Source organism: Aotus nancymaae, unplaced genomic scaffold, assembly GCF_030222135.1.
Source record: "Aotus nancymaae isolate 86718 unplaced genomic scaffold, 86718_ANA_hifiasm-v0.15.2.pri h1tg000022l_1, whole genome shotgun sequence".
In the NCBI taxonomy this organism is placed as follows: Eukaryota; Metazoa; Chordata; class Mammalia; order Primates; family Aotidae; genus Aotus; species Aotus nancymaae.
Genome location: NW_026988435.1, coordinates 35,573,489 through 35,599,655, shown reverse-complemented (window position 1 = coordinate 35,599,655; position 26,167 = coordinate 35,573,489). Strand labels below are relative to the sequence as shown.

Sequence of the window (26,167 nt, the reverse complement as noted above, 5' to 3'; positions counted from 1 at the left end):
TCCAGCTGAGCATGTGTGCGTCCTAACGGCCTATCCCCTGCTCCTGTTCAGCCTCCACAGCATTCCTGGTGTCCCTCTACATAAAGGATGTCTGGCTGGGGGCCCAGCGGCCGGATACCCTCTTAACCCACATCCGGATGGTGTGTGAGGCCGCAGACAATGCCCTGAGCAGTGAAGAGGAGGCCATCGTGGTGCTGTGCAAGGACGTTGCCAGCACAGCCTCGGATGCTTGACTCTTTGCCGGCCGGCGCCTTATGCCCTGATGACCAGAGCCTCGAGCACAGCACCAGCTTATAAAAGTTTGGTTGACTCAAGGGTTTCCAGAGAAGGCACGGGAAGGACTTTATTGAACTGGCCGGTAAATGATAAACTTGGGCCTGTGTGCCCAGTGTCAGAGTTGCAGGGAGGGAATTTGGGGATTTCCAGGCCATGAGGCCCCTCCAGTGCCTCGTCAGGCCAGCCCTTCCTCTCTAGGGGCTTGGAGCTCATTCACAGGAAATAGCTTAAGTTGAGGCAGCACTTCTGAATGCTGAAGAAATTCATGCCTGTTAAAGCTGAAGTGTCAAAAGGTGTCAGATATTTTCTGATGAAAATGAAGAGAGATGTTGACGGTTTATTTTTCAGCCAGGCACGGTGGCTCATGCCTGTTATCCCAGCTCTTTGGGAGGCCAAGGTGGGTAGTTCACCTGAGGTTAGGAGTTTGAGACCAGCCTGACCAACTTGGTGAAACCTCATCTCTACTAAAAATACAAAAATTAGCCGGGTGTGGTGGTGCATGCCTGTAATCCCAGCTACTGGGGAGGCTGAGGCAGCAGAATCACTTGAACCTAGGAGGTGGAGGCTGCAGTGAGCCGAGATTGCACCACTGCACTCCAGCCTGCGTGACAGAGCAAGACTCCATCTCAAAAATATAAATAAATAAAATTTATTTTTCTATAAAAAGTCATAACAAAGTTTAGTATGACTTTTTGAATAAGTTAATTTCTGCTAGTGGTTGTTAATTACTTTATTAAATAAAAGTATGTTACACTGAATCCTTAAAGTATAAAAGTGCTTTGACCTCTGATTTGAGAAGACTGCCTGTAATTTTTAAAGCTATACTTCAAAGAGGGGGTTTTGAATTTTATAACTGCTTTAATAAATGTCTATTTTTGTAAGGTTTTTGTGTTTTTCTTTAATTGATGTTAAGAGGCTATTTTTGTTCTACAAGTGTTCTGCATTTGTTTTAAAGGTCAGAATTTTACTATTAATGATCATATATTAGTTGGTATTATAGCTGACAAAAATCATGAAATTTCGTGTTTTTCACAGTGAAGATTTCTGTCTGTTCCTTTCTAACTCTCTTGCACAGCTGGGGCTCGGGGTCTGTTCTGCAGCCTAGGACGTGGTGGTTTTGTTTGCTATATAGCATACAGAGCGCTGACTGTGCCTCGGTTTTGTCTGAAACAGTTACACTTTTCTTTTCCACCAGGATTCTTGACAATAGTTTCTGTTTTAGGTGACTTAGTGTTTTTTTGAGACGGAGTCTCAGTCTGTAGCCCAGGCTGGAGTGCGATGGCATGATCTCGGCTCACTGCAACCTCTGCCTCCCAGGTTCAAGCAATTCTCCTACCTCAGCCTCCAGAGTAGCTGGAGTTACAGGCACCCACAACCATACCCAGCTAATTTTTGTATTTTTAGTCGAGACGGGGTATCACCAAATTGGCCAGGCTGGTCTCGAACTTCTGACCTCAGATGATCCACTCGCCTTGGCCTCCCAAAGTGCTGGGATTACTGGCGTGAGCCACCCCACCCAGCTGGTGACTTAAAGTTTTAACCAAAGTGTGAGTAATGCTTATCAGCATACAGTCCCTTCACCACAAATAGGGCTTATTGTCTACAAAGCAAGGGTCAGTTGCCTCCCCCATCCCCTTTCCTACCCAAATAAACCTTACAACACTATTCTTTGAGACTATCCTGAAGTTGAAATTCCACATTTAGGTCCATGGACTCGGGCAAGCACTGCTCCAGCGAAGCCTTCTCTTCCTGGTTCCCCTGTATCTTTATCCACCTCTCCGCAGCATGCCTATGGGGACTCCTTTGGTTACAGGCACCTCCGCTCATTTATCCAGAGGGCATTGGCCGGAAAGACATTGTCTGGGGAATATCCCTGAACCCCATGCCTCTGGGGGCACGGGGTGGGGGGGGTGGGGGCAGCGAGCAGGCTGGGTGGATTTCACGGCTTCATCCCAGACTCCATGCCTGAGCTGCCTCCCAGGTTCTTAGGACCCAGCAAGTCAAATACATGCAACCTCAGGCAGCGACCAGGGCTCCAAAGCTGGGTCCCAGCTCAGTCAAGTGAGGACCCGTTTTCAGGAGCACACCCTCGTTTCCGCATCTCTGGAGCTCGTCAGTCCTGCTTTTCTCTGTTCTCCCTTCCAAGTCCACTGCCCTGACCTTGTCGGTGTATTTTCCAGTCACTTAGTTTGGAGGAAGGGAATCTCCTCCCATGGAGAATAGATTGTACATGGTCTTCACCTGACTTGAAATAGAAAATGCTAAATTATAAATATTGTAAGTGCTATGGTAAAAACAAAAAAACAAACAAAAAAAATGGGGGTGCAGTTATTTTAAAAATAAAACCCACCAACTCCCTCCCTACCTGAAAGCTGTAGGGGACACGTGGGTTTTCTGGGATTTGCAGTGTGATGCTGACTCCTCTCCAGGACCGAGGCTGCTGGGCACTAGAGGTCTAGATCCTTCAGGGACCCCACATCCACTGTCACATAGAGTCACATCCAGAAGGAGACCCTTGCTGCCAGCTTCCAGGGCTCTTCATGTTCTGTGACAGCATTTGGGCATAGGCCCTGCCTACCAGGTCTGGCTGCTGACAGCCATTGGCTGCCTGCCCTCCAGGGGAGACACTTCCTCAGGCTCTGTCTTTGAAAGGCTATGGGGAGGCTGAAGGTGCGACTCAGGTCCCCTGACTGCAGCGAGCTGACCTGGCGGGGCAGATGCCATCACATCTGGGGGAGCCCGAGGGTGTCGGTGGAGATTAGATGGGAACTTACCCAGCATCCTGACAAAGGTACAGACGGACCAGGCGAACTCAGGGCTGATAACACCTTGCACAGTAATAGTAAAGTGAAATGGTAAAGATTAGTAAGCAAACAGCCTTTCCTCTTGATTTGCATATATTTTATTTTCTTATTCCCTAAGCAAACGTAAGCCATAAGCAAGCAGGCTAAGTGTGCTCAATAAAAGCAACACCTGGGATGACCTCTGCGCTCGAGGGGCCACTGCAATCTGTCAGAGGCATAGGATGGCCCTGCTCTAGTTGCACTTGACCTAGGTGCCCTTTCTGCTACATGCAAACAGCCTTCAAGAAGAACGAAGACGTATGTGTCCAGGTTGGTTTGATTTCACCAGTTCACGTCTATGGCCCTGATTCACTGACATCAGTTCTGCAATTGAGAGGTCCTGTCTCCAGGGGTAGTCTCGCTGGGCTTGCTCCTGACGAGAGGATCCCCATCGAGGGTCATTTCCCAGAGGAGAGTGGGGTGGGTCTGGAAGACCCCCGGGGGCAAGGTGGAGGAGCTCTCTTGTCGTAGCGGCTGGTCAGAGCCAGTTATGCTCCCTGGCTCCACTGAGCGCACCAGAGCCTGTGAGGTCCCCAGGGGTTCCCTGCGGTAGCGGCACAGCAGGCACTTCTGGATGCAGAGGTGGACGTTGAGGCTGTGACTCCAGGGGCATGTTTGGTGGTGCTTGGGGCTGTTCCTGTGAACAGAGCAGAGTGGGAGGCAGGCATCAAAGTTGCTGCAGAACAGCCCATACCGCGGGGCTGGGGGTTTTCCTGCTACACCTGCCATCGGACAAGACCCCATAGAGAAGGCCACACAGGCAAATTCCTGAGAAGGGTGAACCAGCTCACAAAGGTGCCATTCTAGATAAATCTCAGAAGAGAGGAAGTGCTTTGTTGGGAACTAGGCCTCAGGTCTTTCCCTGGAGGCCACTTCTTTCTATATTCATTTAGGATCAGGCTGGGGGGCAGGCTGACCTCCCATCCAGCCTGTATCTGAGTGTAGCTCATTTTATATCCGTACCCCAAGCCGACTTGTATCATGGTGATACGATTTGGCTGTGTCCCCACATAAATCTCACCTTGAATTGTAATAATCCCCACGTGTCGTGGAGGTACCCAGTGGGAGGTAATTAAATCATGGGGCAGGTCTTTCCCTTGCTGTTTTCGTGATAGTGAATAAGTCTCGTGAGATCTGGCGGTTTTAGAAAGGGGAGTTTCCCTGCACACGCCCTCTTGGCTGCCACCATGTAAGACGTGGCTTTGCTCTTCTTTGCCTTCTGCCATGCTCGTGAGGCCTCTTCAGCCTTGTGGAACTGTAAGTCCATTAAACCTCTTTTATAAATTACCCAGCCTTAGGTATGTCTTTATTAGCAGCTGAGAACAGACTAATACACTTGGCTAGAAATGCGTCCTCCCTGGGTGGATTCTTCTGCTGGGGAGGTGCTGGGGCACTGGACGTGGCTGCCTGAGGTGAGCCCCTGCCATCACTTCCCGGCTGCCTTCAATGTCATCCATAAAATGGGACAATATTGTCTCACAGATATCCTCAGGATGAAATAAGGTGATGTATAAAATGACTTTAAATGTGGTTACTACGGTGACATGAATGAAGAGTACCAGGTGATAAGCCCGCTGGGCAGAGTTCCTCTTTTCAGATGGCACTCGTCTAAGAATGCCCTCCTTCCTTCCCTTCCTCATGGGAAGGTCAGCTCCTCAGGAAGCGACTCCTAAATCTTGCTAAGGATCCACTTTGCTGCCCTGAGCGTTCTAGGTCTGTTACTGAGTACCTTGAGAGCATTTTCTTTAGTAAGCCCTGTGTCTGGTCAGGATACACAATGTCATCAATTTGCCCCTGTGAATAGCCCAGAAGGCCTGTACCCCAACCCCAGGAGTTCGGCATGGAGGAGGCAGCCCCTGGGCTTGCCAGACCAGACTGGGGAACTTGGCATCAGGAGGATTACTGACAATCCTTGCACACTCCCCGGCACAGGGTGGCTGCAGGTCACCTCACAAGAGTAGAAAAGAAAGGTAACATCACCCAATTATCCCTCAGATGTGTCTCGGGTGTAAAAATGTGTTTAAAGTGGGCTGGGCATGGTGGCTCACGCCTGTAATCCTAACACTTTGGGAGGCCGAGGCAGGTGGATCACAAGGTCAGGAGATCGAGACCATCCTAGCTAACACAGTGAAACCTCGTCTCTACTAAAAATACAAAAAATTAGCCAGGCATGGTGGTGCATGCCTATGAAGTCCCAGCTACTCAGGAAGCTGAGGCAGGAGAATCGCTTGAACCTGGGAGGCAGAGGTTTCAGTGAGCCAAGATCGTACCACTGCACTCTAGCCTGGGCAACAGAGCGAGACTCCATCTCAAAAAAAAAAAAAGTGCTTAAATTGAATGTGATTTCTAGAAACTGAAAGAAAAGAATGGATTTCAGACTTCGTGCAGTGGCTCCCGCCTGTAATCCCAGCAGGGGAGGCCAAGGCAGGTGGATCACCTGAGGTCAGGAGTTCAAGATTGGCCTGGCCAACATGGTGAAACTCCATCTCTACTAAAAATACAAAAATTATCCAGGTGTCATGGCGGGTGCCTGTAATCCCAGCTAATTGGGAGGCTGAGGCAGGAGAATCGCTTGAACCTGGGTCTCAGAGGTTGCAGTGAGCCGAGATCGCGCCACTGCACTCCAGCCTGGGCGACAGAGCAAGACTCTGTCTCTGAAAAAAAAAAAAGCGAGAGTGAGAACGGATTTCTTTTTTGCTGTAAAGCTACCTTCCGTACGTGACCAACGGTGAGCAGAAATGGCCTGGCAAATGTAGCCCCGATGGGTGACGCAGGTGGGGGCGGGGAGGAGAATCAGAGGCCCCTTTGAGGTGACACAGGACTATGGTGTGGTTGTCCCCACAAAAACTCATGTGGATGCCTTGTCCCCAGTGTGGCAATACTGGGAGGTGGGGCCTTTAAGAGGTAATGAGTTCGTTCCAATGGATGAATCTCTTTTTCTCTAGACTGAATCAGGTAAGTTCCTTTTGCAAAACGAGGCCCTCACCAGAAGCTGAGCAGATGTTGGTGCCATGCTTCCTAGATTCTAAGCCTTCAGAACCACGAGCTAAATAAGCCTCTTTTTTATAAATCACCTAGTCTCAGATATTCTGTTACAGCAACAGAAAACACTACGGCACTGTGAATGCTCACGTCCACGGCTCCTTATAGGACCTGGTGTGGGAGGTATTCTGTTACAGCAACAGAGAACACTAAGGCACTGTGAATGCTCATGTCCACGGCTCCTCATAGGACCTGGTGTGGGAGGTATTCTGTTACAGCAACAGAGAACACTAAGGCACTGTGAATGCTCACGTCCACGGCTCCTTATAGGACCTGGTGTGGGAGGTATTCTGTTACAGCAACAGAGAACACTAAGGCACTGTGTGAATGCTCATGTCCACGGCTCCTCATAGGACCTGGTGTGGGAGGTATTCTGTTACAGCAACAGAGAACACTAAGGCACTGTGAATGCTCACGTCCACGGCTCGTCATAGGACCTGGTGTGGGAGGTATTCTGTTACAGCAACAGAGAACACTAAGGCACTGTGTGAATGCACGCGTCCACGGCTCCTCATAGGACCTGGTGTGGGAGGTATTCTGTTACAGCAACAGAGAACACTAAGGCACTGTGTGAATGCACGCGTCCACGGCTCCTCATAGGACCTGGTGTGGGAGGTATTCTGTTACAGCAACAGAGAACACTAAGGCACTGTGTGAATGCACGCGTCCACGGCTCCTCATAGGACCTGGTGTGGGACGCATTGGCTCAGGGCTCCAAGGTCCCTCAGCTCTTCCTCAGAGCAGTTCGGCTCATGTTTCTGCTGATCAGCTTCCCACACTTAGGGTTTCCAGTCCCCAAGACTTCTGTCTGTAATGGCTGTAATAGTCCACAATGGCACCCAGCCCTAGTCCTCTTCCTGGACCATTCAGGGCAGCCCCACAACCACCAGGTTTGTCTCTCAGCTTCTAGATTCCAAATTCCAAACACAAGAATCTGACTGGTCCCAGCCCTTTTGTGGGGCCACACATTGCCAAGGGCACGGGCCAGCCACTGGACAGGCCCTCTCTGGGTCAGCGATGACAAGATATAGGGTCCCTCCTAAGAACAGTCATTAGGAGAGCAGCAGCTGTGGGGGCCCTTTAGCCTAGAAGGGAACATTGGAGGTGGCAGCCAATCCTCTAACACAGAGGAATTAACAGAAAACAAGCTAGGTTCCAATAACTACTTAGAACCCTGGATTTCACCTCCAATTTAGTGGCAAACAGCAGGCATCCAATAACAGATGGTGACCATAGGTGCTTAAGGTAAGGATCTTTCTTTCTTTTTCTTTTGAGACAGTTTTGCTCTTCTTGCCCAAACTGGAGTGCAGTGGCGCAATCCCTGTTCACTGCAACCTCTGCCTCCTGGGTTCAAGTGATTCTTCTGCCTCAGCCTGTCAAGTAGCTGGGATTACAGGCGTGCACCACCACACCTGGCTAAAATTTTTTGATATTTTTAGTAAAGATGGGTTTTTGCCATGTTGGCCAGGCTGTTCTTAAACTCCTGACCTCAGGTGATCTGCCCACCTTGGCCTCCCAAAGTGCTGGGATTACAGGTGTGAGCCACCACGCCCGGCCAAAGGTGAGGCTCTGATGTTCCTGATGAGCTGGCCAGCAGGACTTAATACCCATGGTGTCATGCTGGCTTCATTTTCTTGAACAGCTGTACTGAGATATATTTTCATTTCATGAAGTTGACTCACTTAAAGAGCATAATTCAGTGGTCTTTAGCACATCCACAGAGTTGTGCAACCATCACCATTATCTAATTTTAGAACTTTTTTTTGGAGACAGGGTCTTGCAGTATCACCCAGGCTAGAGTGCAGTGGTGTGATCACAGCTCACTGCAGCCCTGACCTGCTAGGCTGTAGCAATCCTCCCGCCTTAGCCTCCCTAGTAGCTGGGACCACAGGTGCACACCACCATGCCCAGCTAATTTTATATATATTTTCATGGAGACAGGGTCTCAAACTCCTGGGCTCAAGTGATCCTCCTGCCTTGGCTTCCCAAGGTGCTGGGATTACAGGTGTAAGCCACTGTGCCTGGCTTAATTTTAGGACTTTTTTTTTGAGATGGAGTCTCACTCTGTTGCCCAGACTGGAGCACAGTGGTGCAATCTCAGCTCACTGCAACCTCTGCCTCCCAGGTTCCAGCGATTCTCCTGCCTCAGCCTCCTGAGTAGCTAGGATTACAAGTGTGTGCCACCATGCCTGGCTAATATTTGTATTTTTGTAGAGATGGGGTTTCACCAAGTTGGCTAGGCTGGTCTTGAACTCCTGGCCTCAAGTGATCCACCCACCTCAGCCTCCAAAAGTGCTGGGATTACAGGCATGAGCCACCATGCTCAGCTTAATTTTAGAACATTTTTATCATCCCCAAAAGAAACCCATCTGTAGTCATTTCCCATTCCCTGTTCTCCCCACCGCTTTAGGCAGCTGCTAATCTGCTTTCTCTCTCTGGATTTGCCTACTTTGGATGTTCTGTGTGAATGGAGTTCTGTCCGCAAGGGACGTAACAGTCCATAATGGCAGCCAACCCTAGTCCTCCTCCTGGACCACTCTGTGTCTGTCTTCTTTCACTTAGCATGATGTTTTTGAGGTTCATCCATGTTGTAGCACGGATCAGAACTCTGTCCCTTTTCATTGCTGAATACTATTCCGTTGTAGGGACAGAGGTCGAGCATCCCAAATCCGAAAATCTGAAATCCTGCAAAATCTGAAACTTACTGAGCACTGACATGACGCTCAAAGGAAATGCTCTCTGGAATATTTCAGATGCTTGGATTTGAGATGCTGAGCTAGTAGGTATAATGCACACATTTTTAAATCCCAAATCTGAAACACTTCTGGTCTCCAGCATTTTGGATGAGGGATGCTCGCCCTGCACCGTTAACTCACTGGACAGTGTCCGAGTTACCCACAGACCCACACCCCTTCTTACCTCATCTGCGGGGAGCCCGACCAGGACATGTAGAGCAGAATGAGGAAGAGGAGCATCACGAAAGCAGCCAGGCTCACCCAGAGTGCGATGACGATGGAATCTGCGGGAGGAGGAGATGCATCTCAGTGTCGGTTTGATGTTGACATCAGGCAACACCGAGGATTAGTAAGGAGTCCCGGGTATTGTGGAACGAGGGCCCTGAGTGTTTGGTCGTCCTCCAGCCTCTCAGCTGTTACCATGGGGAAGATCTTCCATTAACAATAACTTTGGGAAAGAACAGGGAAGGCAGGAAGTGTTTTATTCTCAAGGCAGCTGGCCACGGGGTCTGTTTAGGGTGATTGTCTATTAAGAGGAAACAGTGAATGGAATTGTGTGCCCGCCACCCCCATGCATCTGCTTGCCCGGCTCCTAGTGCTGCTCGGAGGAACAGTCCTGAAGGATGGGAGGGAGAAGAGAGGGCTGTGGGCGGCTCCATGTATCAGGAGGGACTCCTGTGCCCCGGGAGGGATGCAGCGCCTCCCAGGGGCCGTTGGTGGAACAGCTTCAGAGACCCCAAGAGTTGGACACTTTAAGGAGGATGTGCGCTGGGCTGCAGTGCTCAGGTGGAGAGGCCCTTTCTGCTCTACAGGAGTTAGGCTAGGTCTGCTCAGGCCTGGATCAGCGAAGTAGAAATAGTGAGTCTCTCTCTCAGGCAGAAAGTCTCAGCTCAGGCTGTGGCAGGAAGGAAAAAGCACTCTTGCCACCAGCTGATGGCTGTATTTGTGGCCTGAGGCTGGAGAGGGAAAGGGAAACCAGGAAACACACTTAGCCTCTCTGGGACCTAGGTAGAACCTGGCAGGCAGGAGGGGACCTGCGCCTTCTCCAGGCTCCAGTTCCAGAACGTTCGGCAAGTTGCTATGGAGCTACTTTTCAGTCTGACAGTTTTTCTTGGTGGTAGTCTGCAGCGGTGGGCAAAGGGCATCCGGCTCATAATTAGGGTCTGCAAGTGTCTTATCCCAGACCAACTGTGTGATGCCAAGATGCCCCAAGCTGGGTTATTCTAGACACCCACATGTGTGGCCAAAAGGGATTACTAGAGGATGATAGTTTAAGGAGAATTCACTGAGCACCTTCTGCGAGGGTCCGTTCAGGATTCAGAGGGGGCTAAACCAGCACTTCAGAAATTGCTTACTCTCCCCATTCACATGCAGTGTTCCACCCCCAGCCTCCTCCTCCTCTGAGCTTTTGCAGTGCTTCCAGCACTAATACTGTAAGCAAATGAATGAGAGAACATGCAAACCACTGAAAGAATGAATAGAGTGAGAGTAATCTACATACAGGCGGAGGTGGAGGCTCTGGGGTGAAGAGTGGTATTTGAGTAAAGGGTGTCAACTCTGCCCTCTACAACCCCTGACAGATAGAAGGAAAAACTGAGGACTCCTAAGAGTTGATCTTGGACCCTAAAATTTAACATTAAAAACAAGGCGTAGTGAGCTGGGCACAGTGGCCCATGCCTTTAACCCAACACTTTGGGAGGCCAAGATGGGAGGATTACTTTGAGCCCAGGAGTTTGAGACCAGCCTGGGCAACATAGCAAAACCCCCATCTCTACAAAAAAAAAAAGTTTTAAAATTACCTGGGCATGATGGTGTGTGCCTGCAGGCCTAACCACTCATGAGGCTGGGGCTGGAGGATCACTTGAGGCCAGGAGTTCAAGGCTGAAGTGAGCTATGATCATGCCACTGCACTCCACCCTGGGCCACAGAGCAAGACACTGTCTCAAAAATCAAAATCAGAGGCCAGGCACAGTGACTCATGCCTATAATCTCAGCACTTTGGGAGGCTAAGGTGGGCGGATCACCTGAGGTCAGGAGTTCGAGACCAGCCCCACCAACATGGAGAAACCCTGTCTCTATTAAAAAAAAAAAAAACAAAAAACAAAAAACAGAAACAAAAAATCCAAAACAGGGTATAATGTAAAGGCGCAGTACTTGCAAAAGAATCATGAGCATACACTGCCTTGTACTCATCAGCAACCTGGCATTTACACTCCATGGGGCTGGGACAGCAAAGCCCCCTAGGCTGGCTCTCTCGTCTCGTTGTCTCTGAGCTGAGAAACTCATGCAGTCCCCTAGAGCAGTGGAGCTGCTCCCCTGGAGCAGTGCCTTTTTAAAGGCACCTCTGGATTCCTGGGGAAAGGGAAATGAGGTTGGACTGTCTGTCCTAAGTTTAAGGACTTTTTTTTTTTATTTATTTTGAGTTATAGAGTCTTGCTCTGTCACCCAGCCTAGAGTGCATTGGCGCAATCTCAGCTCACTGCAACCTCTGCCTCCCGGGTTCAAGCAATTCTCCTGCCTGAGCCTCCCAAGTAGCTGGGATTACAGGCACACGCCATCACGCCCAACTAATTTTTGTATTTTTAGTAGAGATGGGTTTTCAGCATGTTAGCCAGGCTGGTCTCAATCTCCTGACCCCACGATCCACCTGCCTCAGCCTCCCAAAGTGCTGGGATTACAGGTGTGAGTCACTGCGTCCAGCCAGCTGAAGGGCTTTTGAAAGAAGCCTCTGACTCTCTCAGCCTTCCTTGCCCACTCCCTGTTCATTGTTCTGCTCTCCCCAAGAGTCACAATCTATTTTACAACCCTCACAGTGTAAAAATACATATGCTTTCTGAAAATGTGATTGGAAGTTATATTCTGTAGGGCTATTTTAGGTTTCTGCACACACTAACGCTCTTTTTCCTTCATAAAACAGTGCAGGGTTTGAGGTCTTACAGCACCTAAGTAAGTTCTGCCAGGGATCTAAGGGAACAGCTTCAAACTCAGTGCCTAAGAGGCCTCTTCTCCCAGACTGACACTTGTCTGTCGTCATCCTTAGATATTGAGCAAGAAATAAGATGACAGGTTTCACAGAACACAGTGTCTTCAGATAAGTGGGGTTTAAGTTTTGTCAGACCAAAAGGCAATCCTCAGCCGCTAGCCATTTTCTGTACTAAAATCACTTTCATCATGTTCTGTTGAAAAAAACAGGTAAGAGAATACAGTTCTTTTTCCTCTTTCTAAAGGTTCACTCAAGTGCTTGAAGGGAATATTTCACTCCAAGGCCAAGAGGTGTGACTCTCCAGTGCTGGAAGTGTTGAGACATCCTGGGCTGGTTTTCCCAACAGGGAGCCCCAGGCTGGGTTGACAGTGAAACTGATCCAGCCATAGAAACTCCACCTCCTCTCCTCTCCTTCCTTCTCCTCCCTGCCCATTCTTTCCTCCTTTCCTTCCCTCTCTCCTCTCTTCCCTCCTTCCTTTCTTTCCTTTCTACCATACTGGTAGAATGAGGGGAATTACTCATCAGCAGCGGAGTGACAAGGAATGGTTCTGGACAATGTGGCCAGGCTGCACTTCATCTTGGGGGATTCTCATCCTAACTTGGAGTTAACAAATTCATCCACTCTACGGGTTCCCTGCTTAGAGTAGGCACTTCTATTTTGTTAAATAAACGGTTTTAGCATTCCTCCATTCTTCATTCTACCAATGTTTGGGTTCAAGAGTTCTAGTAGAAAATCAAGATGTGGCTGGGTGTTGGTGCCTCATGCCTGTAATCCCAGCACTTTGGGAGGTCAAGACAAGAGGATAATTTGTGTTCAGGAGTTCGAGACCAGCCTGGTCAACCCAGGAGGTGGAGGCTGCAATAAGCCAAGATCGCAGCACTGCACTCCATCCTGGGTGACAGAGTGAGACTTAGTCTCAAAAAAATAAAAAATAAAAAGCTTTTTTCCTAATTAGGGAATAATAATGTGGTTAAGAACCCAGGATCTGGAGGTGGGTGTTTCCTGGCCAATCTCTAAATCTTCTCATTTGTAAACTGAGGATAGTAGTTCCTATATAATAGGTACTACTTGTATGGAATTATATATGTTAGGAGAATTAAAATATGTATATGTAATGCACATGACATCATTTCTTGTTCCATGTTTATGAAATGATGTATAAATAGAACTAAAATTGTTTCTGTTAAGAGGATTTGTGGCAAGTAATACCATTGCATCCTTCAAGCTCACCCAAATGTCAGATATAAGTACAGGGAATTATGGGGCAGGGTGGCTCATGCCTGTAATCTCAGCACTTTGGGAGGCCAAGGCGGGTGGATCACTGAGGTCAGGAGTTGGAGACCAGCCTGGTCAACACGGCAAAACCCTATCTCTGCTAAAAATACAAAAAAAAAAAAAAAATTAGTTGCGGTGGCTCATGCCTATAATCCAAGCTACTCAGGAGTCTGAGGCAGGAGAATCACTTGAACTTGGGAGTCACAGGTTGCGGTGAGCCGAGATTGAGCCACTGCACTCCAGCCTAGGTGACAAAGTGAGACTCCATCTCAAAAAAAAAGGAATTGTGGCATAGGTTACTAGTTGTCAACCCTAAGGTAAGCCCTTGTGTGCTTCCGTCGTAATAGAAACTTGCTTGTATCGGGACACATGGCCACCTGGGTTAAAGACTCCATTTTCTTGCCTCCTTTTCAGAGAACCATGTGACAAGGTTCTGACCAATGAGATATGAGTGGAGCCCTCACAGGACAGCCCTAGGAGCCTCCCTCCAGGGATTGCTAGACTTCTAGCACCGTGTGTCCTTTCTTATTCCCTTACTCCATGTTGCTGCCTGAACATGGATGTGATGGTCAGAGCATGGCTTGCAACATGAGGACGAGGGCGGCCATATCCCAGGGATGGCAGAGCAATGAGCTGGAAGAATGTGAGTTCCTAAGGACTCCATGGAGCTGCCTCCCTGTAGACTGAGAGAAACTAACTTCTGTTTCATCTGGTACTCTGTTAGTTGTAACCAATTTTTACCAAGTCAGCAAAGAAATTGCCATTCTCAGTAAATGTACCAGAACTTAAAATTCCAAGTAAAAGGTGACCTTCAAAATAATCATCCTCTCTCTACCATGGAGTCATATAATTCTTACTAAAACACACATATTGATCAAACACTTATAGGATTCTTCTTTTGGAATTACCTTCAAGGACTCACACATAGACACAATTCTGCTACATTGTGAGATATTTCATTTATGACATCCAGATGGTATCAATCAGCTTACCCATTTCATTTACCTCACTTGTTTCTGGGTGAATCATAACTATTTCCAAAAAGAATATTCATCCTCAAAACATATACAAATGTACCACAATAGATGTTTCACAGAATGTATCCTGGCCACCCGACGATGTCAGTTCAAGAAGTTGTTGAGCAATAGCAGAATCATTTAAGCGTAGCCCCTCCCCCTGGGGACCACCTTGATGGAAATTCATTCAGATGTACACATTCTGGTATTGTTTAAAAATTACTTTCACTACTTGTGTCGTGCCCATGGGACTGATCAATTGCGGAAGAATTTGAAGTTGCAGTTAAAGTTTAGGCCTGAAATTGATTGCTCTGAATGAGAGAAAAAGAGTTATGTGGAGTTGTTTTGTTCAATCTGTACTTTGAATTTTCTACATTTGTACAGATAAATTGATTGGTGATGTCTCTTTGTTCTCTTGCTTCCAATGTTCAGAGAAGCAGTTGAACAGTCCATCCTATTGAAGCAGCATGTCCGCAGAGGTCAGTGTGGACTATGACCAGTTCTCCCTAACCCAGAACTAAAGGGAAGGAGGTATGTTGACCTAAGAGGTAAATAATTGAGCATTAAAAAAGGCACTACTCAAGGGAAATCAGCCCATCCTGCTCTCTGAAAGGGAGAATTAAGCTGGTGTCTGGAGACTCACTATGTTGGAATAATCTGTATTGCCGCTAAGATTGGTTTTCTTCAAAGCTTAGCCTCAGTAAAAGGGCATAGGTGAAGATCAAATATGTCATTGTAAGGCTGGTTGCCTCACCGGGAGCTCGGACGCACACCCACTTAAAGAGCCCAGTATGCAAGCGGGGTCTTGTGATTCTAGCCAATGGCAGCCAAGTCTTTCTAGCCAATAGCAGCCAAGTCTTTCTAGCCAATAGCAGCCGAGTAATTCTAACCAATAGCAGCCAAGTCCTGTATGCAAACAAAGGCTTGTAACCTTACCCAATAGTAGTCCTGCTGTCCCACAACCAATCGAGCTCCTTCACTCCCTATAAAACCCCACGTCTGAGAGGAGTCTGTGCGACTTCTCCAGCCCCTTCTGTCGGACGGCAGAACCTCGCCCGGGAGCCTGAATAAACCCTTCATACTGGATCTTCTTGTGTTGGCCTCAGTTTCTTCCCTTTTAAACTCGGCAAGAACAAACCTTACGGTCATTAGTCAATTCAGGCGGGGCCTCAGGAAACAGATTTGCATTTTCCACCTTGACGACAGACCGTTGTGATTCTTAACTTTTCCTTGGAACAGTCAGAGGCCCTGTCTGAAAATCACAAGGGCAAAATCCCTGTCAAATGTCTGCAACAAAATCACACCAGACTTTGAGCAATCCCTGGGAAAGGGCAGCCCAGAGCCTTCAATTCAGCACTGACTGCTCCATATACAAATATATATAAATTCCTAGATGTTTCCAAATACCTGCCCAAACATGATGGGAAATATTCCAGCATATGTATGTATTAGTCTGTTTTCACATTACTGTAAAGAAAATATCCTCCCAAGTAGCTGGGATTACACGTGCCTGCCACCACATTAAAAAAAAAAAAAGAAATACCTGAGACCGGGTTATTTATAAAGAAAAGAGATTTCATTGGCTCCTGGTTCTGCAGGCTGTACAGGAAGCATGGCAGCTTCTGCTTCTGGGGAGGCCTCAGGAAACTTACAATCATGGCAGAAGGCAAAGGGGGAGCCAGCACTTTACATGCCAGAGCAAGAGAAAGAAAGAGGAGGTGCCACACACTTTTAAACAACCAGATTTCATACCTCACTATCATGAGAACAGCACCAAGGGGATGGTGCTAACCCATTGATGAGAACTCTGTCCCTGGATCCAATCACCCACTACCATTGCCCAACCTCCAGCACTGGGGATTACAATTCAACATGACATTTGGTGGGGACACAGATCCAAATCCTATCAGAGCATAAACACAAAAATCTTAAAATCCATCCTGCTTGTTAGGTTAATGCATGAGCCGTGGGTGTTCTTTGTATTTTGATTCCTCCTCTACTTAGAACAAGAGTTGAACCCAGACTGGCCTCACACATTTCAGCCAGCTGCCCAAATGGCATTCTAGTGAAAACGTGTGTGTGTGTGTGTGTGTGTGTAGATAGATGGAGTCTCACTCTGTTGCCAGGCTGGAGTACAGTGGCACGATCTCGGCTCACTGCACCTTCTGCCTCCCAGGTTCAAGTGATTCTCCTGCCTCAGTCTCCTGAGTAGCTGTGATTACAGGCACCTGCCACTGGAGTTTTGCCCTGTTGGCCATACTGCTTTTCAAACACCTGACCTCAAATGATCTGCCCCTATGGGCCTCCCAAAGTGCTAGGATTATAGGTTTGAGCCACTGCGCCCAGCCTAGTGAAAACACCTGAGCCAGAGCTTTGCCTTTTTACTCCCATCTCAAAGCATCCCTGGGCTCTGGGATCCACCCTCAGCTTCTTCCTGCCTTTGATGTGTATTACTGCAGAGAAGGTTTGCAGAACTAGGGTGTGATGTTTTTCTGATTTGTTTGACTGGGGAGGAGACCCAGGCTCCAAAGAACTGACCAGCTGAGAAAAAGTTGAATTCATCAGCAAGAAAGTCAGCAAACGTAAGTCACCTGCTTTCTGCGGTATGACCGCTGTCTGCCCTCACTTGACGCATGCTCACCTCACCCCACGCCCAAAGCCATGGAACAGCATCCCTGAGACTACCTGACACAGATTTTTGCTTTAGCCTGTTTTAGACTTTTTTTAAAAATCTGAATTCAAATACTGAGAACAAAAGTACACATAAAAGCTTCACTTAACACACAACAGTGGAAGAAGTTTTACTCTCCCCAAGGCCATTGTTTACCACAACAAAATCCTGGAAACATCTGTGTGTTCAAAGATACAAATTTCTATAACACCATGCAAAATTTTTGTGAAAGAATATTTAATGACATGAGAAAACAAACTATGAGGTCAGTATGAACAGAGTACAAAACACAGTGCAGTGAGATCCTATTATATATGATAATATATTAATATTAATACCTATATATTATATTAATAATGATATATGATATTATATTAATATCATGTATATAATGATTTATATATTAATTAATATAAGATATTAATAGTAGACTCTCTCTGGCTGCTTTAGCTGAAATCCAAGACTGAAATCCAATCCAAAGGTGCTGTTATGGTCAGAATGTTGTGTCCCCCAAAATTCATATGTTGAATCCCTAATTTCCACTGTGACAGTATTTGCAGGTGGGGCCTTATCTGATGAAATTTAGATGACATCATAAGAGTGGCACTCCCATGATGGGATTAGTGTCCTTCTAAGAAGAGGACAAGACGCAGAATTCATTTGCACCACCCTCACTGTGCCCACTGAGGAAAGGCCACGAAAAGACACAGCAAGAAGGCGGCCATCTGCAAGCCAGGAAGGGAGCCCTCGCCAGACACTGAATCTGCTGTCATCTTGATCTAGGACTTCCGGTCTCTGGAACTGTGTGAAAAGAAATTTCTGTTGTTCAAACCACCCATCTATGGTATTTTGTTACATTGGCTTGATCAGACTAAGGCAGGTGCCAACTACTTAAAGTCTGATTTTGTGATGCTTGGCTCTGAAGAATTTTTTTTAGAGATGGCAGACAAGACAGTGTGTGGAGTCTCCCACAACTCTCACTCTGTAAAAGAGGGTGGGAGGCTGCATTAGTCCATTCTTGCACTGCTATAATTACCCTAAGGCTGGGTAATTTATGAAGAAAAGAAGCTTAACTGGCTCACAGTTCTGCAGGCTGTACAGGAATCATGGCTGAGGAGTCCTCAGGAAACTTGTAGTCATGGCAGAAGGCGAAGGGGAAGCAGACATGTCTTCACGTGGCCAGAGCAGGAGGGAGCCGTGGGAGGTGTCACACATGTTTAAACAACCAGATCTCATGCGCAGTAACTCACTATCACAGGAGCAGCATCGAAGGGGAAATCTGCCCCCATGATCCAATCACCTCCCACCGGACACCACCCCCAACACTGGGGATTGCAGTTTGACATGAGATCTGAGTGGGAACACAGACCTACACTGTACCAGAGGCTCCTCCCCTGTCCTTGAGTCAGGCCAGAGTCTGGCATGTGCTCCAGAAAATCTCCAGAGCAAGAGGCTCAGCAGTTGGTGGCAGCAGAGTAGAGGGGGGTGCTGCCGTCCTGGTGTCAGAGGGAAAGCTGTGTGTAGTGCAAGACGCATTAGAGGGTCTTGGGGGAGGGTGGGATCAGAGCCTGGAGCTGGCTAAATGGATGGTGGAGTGACTTCAGGTGGGGTTTGAATGAGAACAGAGAGAGGAGCTGGCAGAGCAAATAAAGGAAAAGCTGGGGAAATAGGAAGCTTTAACCTTGAATGGAATTCAAGGATGGTTTGTTTTTAAACATTTTAAAAATGTATTTCATGGGACTGGACATTTGCTTTGGTAACTAAAGTAACTCCAACATTTCTTCAAATTTAAGAGTGAGTGGTGAAGCTGTGAGGCATGGAAAGAGCCAGTGCCACAAGTTACGTTTGTAAGGCAGTTGACAGAAAAACTAAAGCAGCCTTCTGAGTGCACTTGATACATCTTGCTCTTTCAGAGTACTGGTTCCGTACATTTATGCAGATTCATGAGAAAAAGGACTGGAAGAATATTATGGCAGTCTGGGCCTAATCAGGAGATAGAGACCATAGAGTAGGTTAAACAGGGAAGTTTAAGATGAAGAACTATTAAAGATGATATAAGGGTAACTGTAAGGCATAAAGGAATTCCAGACCTCATAAGGTTCCTTAGGGCTAAGGGAGAGTGCCCACGTGCATTAGTTGTTAGGGCTGCTATAACAAGGTACCACAAACTGAGTGACTTAAACAACAGAAAGCTCTGTCCTCAAGATTCTGAAGGTTGGAAGGCCAAGATCAAGGTGTCAGCAGGGTTGGTTTCTTCTGAGGCTTTCCTCCTTGACTTATAAATGTCCATCTTCTCTGTTTCTTCTTCCCTCTGTGTGCATCTGTTTCTTAACCTCTTCTAATAAGGACATCAGTCAGATTGGATCACAACCCACCCTCATAACCTCTGTAAAGGTCCTATCTCCAAATAGAGTCACATTCTGAGGGACTGGGGGTTGAGGCTTTTAGGAATTTTGGCCCTTGACACCAAGAAAAGGCAAACTTGGAAAGGGTTCAGATCTCTTTGGAGAGAGTGTGGTTTGGCCACCAGATCAGAGAGACTTCCTGGGCTGGCCTGGAACTGATGGACCAACAATGGACGACCTTCCAGAGTGCCGGTGGGAGCAAGTGGGGGTCTGGCCAGGAGGCAGTGAGTGCACCCCAGATCACAGGTGAATTGAATCATGGGGTGGTTTGCAGGGTGCAAAGGACTCTGGTTTCCCTGTCGAAATGGCTGCGAGAGGTTATTTCCCCACTGAGGCTGCAAGATGTCAGAGGAGCCATGCCCTGGCCAGTGACTGGAGCCAGTTCCACCAGATGTCCTCATATGGACCTCACTGCTGACCCCCCCCACCCAACCCTCCTGTCATGCCCCCAGAGCCCTCTCCTGAAAAAGCTGACACTGCTCACTTCCAAGGAGGAGTTCTGAATGGAACCCCATGGTTTATCTCAGAGCATTTTTTTTTTTTTTTTTTTTTTTTTGAGATGGAGTTTCGCTCCTGTTACGCAGGCTGGAGTGCAATGGCACAATCTCAGCTCACCGCAACCTCTGTCTCCTGGGTTCAGGCAATTCTCCTGCCTCAGCCTCCTGAGTAGCTGGGATTACAGGCATGCGCCACCATGCCCAGCTAATTTTTTTTTTTTGTATTAGTAGAGACGGGGTTTCACCATGTTGACCTGGATGGTCTCGATCTCTTGACCTCGTGATCCACCCGCCTAGGCCTCCCAAAGTGCTGGGATTACAGGCTTGAGCCACCGCGCCCGGCCTTCAGAGCATATTTTGAAGGGTGTGTTCAGAGCTGAAAGGCAATCATTGATAATGGACACAGACATCCATCATGAAAGTTAACAATCTGTGCAAGAGCTGCCTGTTTCACATCATTTGTTCATTCATTTAACAAAAAGTTATTGTCTGCCTAATATGTGTCGGGCACAGTTGAGCAGTGCATCCAGGTTCCTATTCCCTGGTTCACATATTCTGGTAAGTCTGCCCACTAGTCATTACAATGTCCTGGGAACAAGCCTGGAGGCATTGGAACCTGGACTATAAGCCGCTGCTCTGCAAATATTTAGCTGGGCACTCTCAAGCAAGTCACTTGGCTTCTCTGGGCCTGGTGCTCCATATGCTTCCATTTCCATATCTAAGACACCGTGGGTTGCTCACTCACTCACTGAAGTTGGCCTCTGCTTCCCAGACTGCCAACTGCTAAGGGTGGGATTCTTTTCAACTTGATATTTCCAACCCCAGCACATCGCACATAGTTTCAGCTGTCACCCGCCACCCTTACATTTTTCACCACTGGGATATTTTTAGCAAGCAAATTGGCTTTTGTTTTTTCCCCTGCTTACAATGTTAAATGACCCCCACAGCTGGCAGGAAGTCCTCTGAGGCTGGCCTGTGAGAACCTGGCCCCTATGTGGCCTGTAGCTCCTAACTTCATCACTCTTCCCAAAAACTTCCTCCCACAACTCTCACACTGTAAAAGAGGGTGGGAGGCTGCATTAGTCCGTTCTTGCACTGCTATAATTACCCATGTCATCCTGGTCCAGGAAGCATCTCTGCGTACGTGAGTGTAACTGTTCTCTACCTGGATGAGCCCTTTGTCTATCAGGCAAATTCCTGTAGATCCTCAGGCTCAGTTTCTCTGTATCTTCCCTGGGAAACCTTCTGTATTAGTCCGTTTTCACGCTGCTGATAAGGACATATCTGAGACTGCGTAATTTATAAAGAAAAAGAGGTTCAATGGACTCACAGTTCCTTCACGCGGCTGGCGAGGCCTCACAATTAAGGTGGGAGGTGAAAGGCATGTCTTACACGATGGCAGACAAGACAGAATGAGAGCCAAGTGAAAGGGGGAATCCCTCATCAAACCATCAGATCTCATGAGGCTTATTCACTACCGTGAGAACAGTATGGGGAAAACCGCCCCCACGATTCAATTATCTCCCACTGGGTCCTTCCCAAAACACGTAGAAATTACGGGAGTATAATTCAAGGTGAGATTTGGGTGGGGACACAGCCAAACCTTATCACCTTCCTTCACGTGCTGGGACCTGCCCCTCCTCAGACCTCTTACTTCTCCGTAAGGGTCTCCTTCAGTGTGCTTCACTAGCATCATTTGCAAAGCTGCAGCATAATACCACCAATAAAAAAATAGTTTGTTTATTTATTTATATTATTATTATTATTATTAAGATGTAGTTTCATTCTAGTTGCCCAGACTGGAGTGCAAAGGCGCGATCTCAGCTCACTGCAACCTCACTGACTCCCAGTTCAAGGGATTCTCCTACCTCAGCTTCCAGAGTAGCTGGGATTACATGCACATATTTTTAGTAGAGACAGGGTTTCTTCATGTTGGCCGGGCTGGTCTCGAACTCCTGATGTCAGGTGATCTGCCTGCTTTGGCCTCCCAATTACAGGAGTGAGCCACAGCACCAGCCCAAAATATATATAAATATATTTTTATTTTTATCTTTTTGAGATGGAGTATTGCTTCTGTTGCCCAGGCTGGAGTACAATTGCACCATCTCGGCTCACAGCAACCTCTGCCTCCTGCGTTCAAGCGATTCTCCTTCTTCAGCCTCCCAAGTAACTGGGATTACAGGCAGCCCCCATCACGCCCAGCTAATTTTTGTATTTTCAGTAGAGATGAGGTTCCTCCATGTTGGTCAGGCTGGTCTCAAACTCCCGACCTCAGGTGATCTGCCTGCCTCAGTCTCCCAAAGTGCTGGGATTACAGATGTGAGCCACTGCTCCTGCCAAGATATTTTTTTTAAGATAGATTTCCTTAGAGAGTTTAATTTGCCTGGGTCCCCAATAAGCTGGGTAATTTCCTCAAATTACAGATTTCATGGTTTTCATTGTCTGTATGAAGGTTCGGGAGAGAGTAATTATGTCTCTCCCCTAAGATATGTAACTTGAATAACTTTTTTTTTTTTGAGATGGAGTCTCTCTCTTTTGCCCAGGCTGGGATGCAGTGGCACGACCTTATCTCACTGCAACCTCTGTCTTCCAGGTTCAAGTGATTCTTGTGCCTCAGCCTCCTGAGTAGGTGAAACTACAGGTGCCTGCCACCATGCCTGGCTAATTTTTGTATTTTTAGTAGAGACGAGATTTCGCCATGATGCCCAGGTTGGCCTTAAACTCCTGAGCTCAGGCAATCCACCCGCCTCGGCCTCCCAAAGTGATAGGATTATAGGTGTGAGCCACCTCACCGGGCCTAATTTTTGTTAATTTAAAAAAGACTTTCTGAACACGAGCTGGCAATTTGTCCAGATGGATGTGTAGCCTGCAGTTCTGAACTTTTGGCCATATGTACCAGTGCGCTTTCATTTCAGCCCTGCCGCTTTCTCCCTGGATGTCCTCTTATCGTGAGTTGTACAGTATGTGCAAAAATCTGCATTTCATTTCAGGATTATCTGCCTCACATCAGAAAATACACACCAAACCAATTGTCCCCCTAAAAGCTACAGCACAGTTCTGGGGACATGGTACATGCCCAGCAAACACAGATGGGTGCCTACATTTGACTTCTAGAAGTTATAAATGACACTGGAACAGAAGGTCTACCTAAGAAAACATTCTAGATGGCTGTCCCCAAGGGTTCTAGTATACCTGGGCTTTGGCTCACTTTATTAAATAGCAGTATCTAGTTTTGAGCTGGTGTGTAACTTTCTTTCTTTTTTTTGAGACGGAGTCTCACTCTATCACCAGGCTAGAATACAGTGGCGCGATCTCAGCTCACTGCAACTTCCATTTTCTGGTTTCAAGTGATTCTCCTGCCTCAGCCTCCCGAGTAGCTGGGACTACAGGCAGCACCACTATGCCCGGCTAATTTTTTGTATTTTTAGTAGAGACGGGGTTCACCATGTTGGCCAGGATGGTCTCAATCTCTTGACCTCCTGATCTGCCCGCCTTGGCCTCCCAAAGTGCTGGGATTACAGGTGTGAGCCACCGCGCCTGGCTGTAACTATCTTTCTTTCATGTGAAAATCATCTCATTCCTTCAAATGACTGCATTTACTTTTTCTTTTTTCTTTTATTTTATTTTTGAGACAAGGTCTGGCTGTGTTGCCCAGGCTGGAGTGCAGTGGCACGATCTTATCTCACTGCAACCTCCGCCTCCTGGGTTCAAGCAATTCTCCAACCTCAGCCTCCTGAGTAGCTGGGATTACAGGTATGCGTCAACACACCCGGTTAATTTTTGTGTTTTTAGTAGAGACAGGGTTTCACCACGATGGCCAGGCTGGTCTCGAACTCCTGACCTCTAGTGATCCGCCCACCTGAGCCTTCCCTAAGTGCTGGGATTACAGGCATAAGCCACTGTGCCCAGCCTGCATTTATTTTTTTCTGTGCGTGTGTGCAGATGGGATCTCACTATGTTGCCCAGGCTGGCCTCAAACTCCTGGTCTTAAGCGATCCTCCCTCCTAGGCCTCCCGAGTTTTTGGGATTACAGGCGTGAGCCACTGCAGCCAGCCCTGTATTTACTGTTTGACAGACAGTATGTGATTATAGTGAGTGAAATACCCAAGGAACGCAAGACTTCTTACGGGCTTGGTAGTGCATGGGTTTCCAGGGCTGAGACCCAACCTTCCAGGATTTTGCTTTTGTTTTGCTCTCATGCTCACTTACTCATCTAATTTGTTATTGTGATCAAGTAGCTGGACTCCTCAGAGAAGAGTGTCCACATAGTGCCACGTTAGCCAAGAGATAAGGAATCCGAGGGCAGATGAGCAAAGAGAAGCAAACTCATGCTGGTTTGTCCTTGCTGAGACCATGAAGGTCAAACGTATGTTGGCATTTTAATAAAAATCATTAAATCCTGCATCTTAGGGATGGAGAGAATAACTCTCCCAAATAAAAATACAGACCATGGAAAAGGCAAATCTTTAATTTGAGGAAACTCGCTCAGCTTATAGGAACCCCAAACAAATTAAACAAGACATCTGTCCTTAAAAAAATATTCTGGCCAGGCGCGGTGGCTTACACCTGTAATTCCAGCACTTTGGGAAGCCAAGATGGGGGGATCACTTGAGGCCAAGAATTCCAGACCAGCCTGGGCAACCTAACATGACTCTATACAAAAGACACAAAATTAGCCAGGCATGGTGGCATGTGCCTGTAGTCCCAGTTACTTGGGAGGCTAAGGTAGGAGGATCACTCGGGCCAGGGAAGTTGAGGCTGCAGTGAGCTATGGTCACACCACTGCACTCCAGCCTAGGCAACAGAGCTAGACCCTATCTCAAAAATAAAATAAAATAAATGTAATATAATATATAATATAAAAAAATAAAAAATAAATGTTCTGTTTCCAAAGTGTCTTTGTGACTTAGCAGGTTAATTTCAGACTTATTACAGAAGTTAACAGATACAATTCCTCTCCCAGCTCCATTCATTTATATCTGTGAGTGAACTGGCCACACTGCTGCCTCCCTGTGATGTCTACTGGAGTTAATAAGTGAATGCAGAGAAAGCCGGGAGTGCCCAGTCATTTGGGCCGGCCCCCAGCCTCTGTCTGGCCGGCTCCTTCAGTTCAGACTTACATTTGTGAGCTTTCAGCTTCTTCTCGTCCACAGGAATGAGGTCCAGATAGTCCAGGTAGTATTCATAGCTGTAGTATGGGGCAGAGGCATTGGTCCCGTTGGCCATGTCTGTGGCACTGGACAGTCAGTGTCCGGGCCAGCAGCCTCGCCTCTGGAGCCAGGCGCCAAGCCCCTGGGAGGAGATTGCCTCACTAATGTCGGTCGGAATCGTCCAAGTGTGTCTGTGGGTCTCCAGACTCAAGGCCTGCCCACTTATCAGAGCTGTTTGACTGGAAGAAAGGTCAGGGGGGTGTGCCTCACATCTCCAGCGTCCAGCAGAGTCTCTCGTCCTGCCCCTTCTTGATAAAACTCCAAGGCAAACAGAGCAGAGAAGTGGGAGAACAGCTATCCAGGGCAGCTCTGGGATGCCTCTCTGTGTAAGGACAGGGAGCCGGGCAGGAAATAGATGCCCAGGGCCCCTTAGAAGATGCCCAATAGGACTAGGAAGACAATTGCTTTTTGCCTTAAGTACTTGAAAAGTTAAAAAACAAAACAAACAAAACGCAAGCCCAGCGGTGCCCTTGACTTACATTTCAGCAATTTTTGATGCTATTGAGCAACCACCAAACCGCTGGCTTAGATTCAGTATCTTAAGGCAGAAACAGAGTGATGTCAGTCCTGAACTTGTAAACCTCTGGCATGTCCTCACAGCCAGTTAATTAAAACCGGAAGAGAGCCCCTTGCCCCAACAAGATGCACCTCTCCGCTTTTATGTAAGCCCCCAAGAACCAGCCAGCGGGCTGCATTTCTTCAGACTCAAGGGGCTGTTTATCTGGACCACGACCCCATGTGGTTCGAGCTCTTGGGAAACAGAGTCCACTCAGCGCTTGGCTGACACCCCATGTGACGCAGATTCTTCTGGGTTTCTGTAGGGCTTGACTCCGAATAATACACCCTCTTCTAAGATCCTCTGACACGAACAAGAACATTCTAAACGTCTGGAATGTGCAGGGCCACATGTGAGAGGAACCCTAGAATTTAGCCTTTGAGAATTGGAAAGCCGAAACGCACAGCTTAGGGGGCCTTTCCCTCCAATATGCCCAGCTTTCTTGTGTTCTTGATTCAGGTCTATGCTGTTAGAACAAAGCTGGGTATTGACAGTGTAGACAGTCCACCCGGATAACTCGAGCCCCTCTGTTGGTTTTGCTGTGGTCTGCCATGCCTGAGGCATCCCTTGGGGGGCACTTTCAGGGCAATTCAGTTGACCAGAAGGGGAGGAATGAAGTTCTTGTGTTTCCAAAGTGAGGGGCAAAAAATCCACTTG

The 26,167-nt window shown here is 47.6% G+C and overlaps 2 protein-coding genes across 6 annotated transcripts in view; one reads left to right on the top strand and one right to left on the bottom strand.

Annotated features, from left to right (window-relative positions):
* URB1 (URB1 ribosome biogenesis homolog) overlaps window positions 1–1,161 on the top strand; it is a 76,287-nt gene extending 75,126 nt beyond the window's left edge. For all 4 annotated transcript variants that reach the window (XM_012446463.2, XM_012446454.2, XM_012446449.2 and 1 more), the window contains one exon: window positions 52–1,161. In XM_012446463.2, coding sequence (XP_012301886.2) covers window positions 52–233 — 182 coding nt within the window. In that variant the 3' untranslated portion in view covers window positions 234–1,161. The remainder of the gene's footprint in view (window positions 1–51) is intronic.
* On the bottom strand, window positions 198–25,318 carry MRAP (melanocortin 2 receptor accessory protein). Of its 2 annotated transcripts, XM_012446502.3 has the most exons (4): window positions 24,865–25,298; window positions 9,081–9,180; window positions 3,051–3,756; window positions 2,222–2,521 (listed from the first exon to the last, which is right to left on the bottom strand). In XM_012446502.3, exons 1-3 carry the CDS (start codon window positions 24,968–24,970, stop codon window positions 3,438–3,440), a joined length of 525 nt encoding a protein of 174 aa, XP_012301925.2. In that variant the 5' UTR covers window positions 24,971–25,298; the 3' UTR covers window positions 2,222–2,521; window positions 3,051–3,437. The 2 variants fall into 2 exon arrangements, with proteins under 2 accessions (XP_012301938.2, XP_012301925.2); XM_012446515.3 differs by lacking the exons at window positions 2,222–2,521; window positions 3,051–3,756 and adding an exon at window positions 198–554 and having other exon boundaries at window positions 24,865–25,318.
* Window positions 25,319–26,167: the final 849 nt, after the last annotated feature.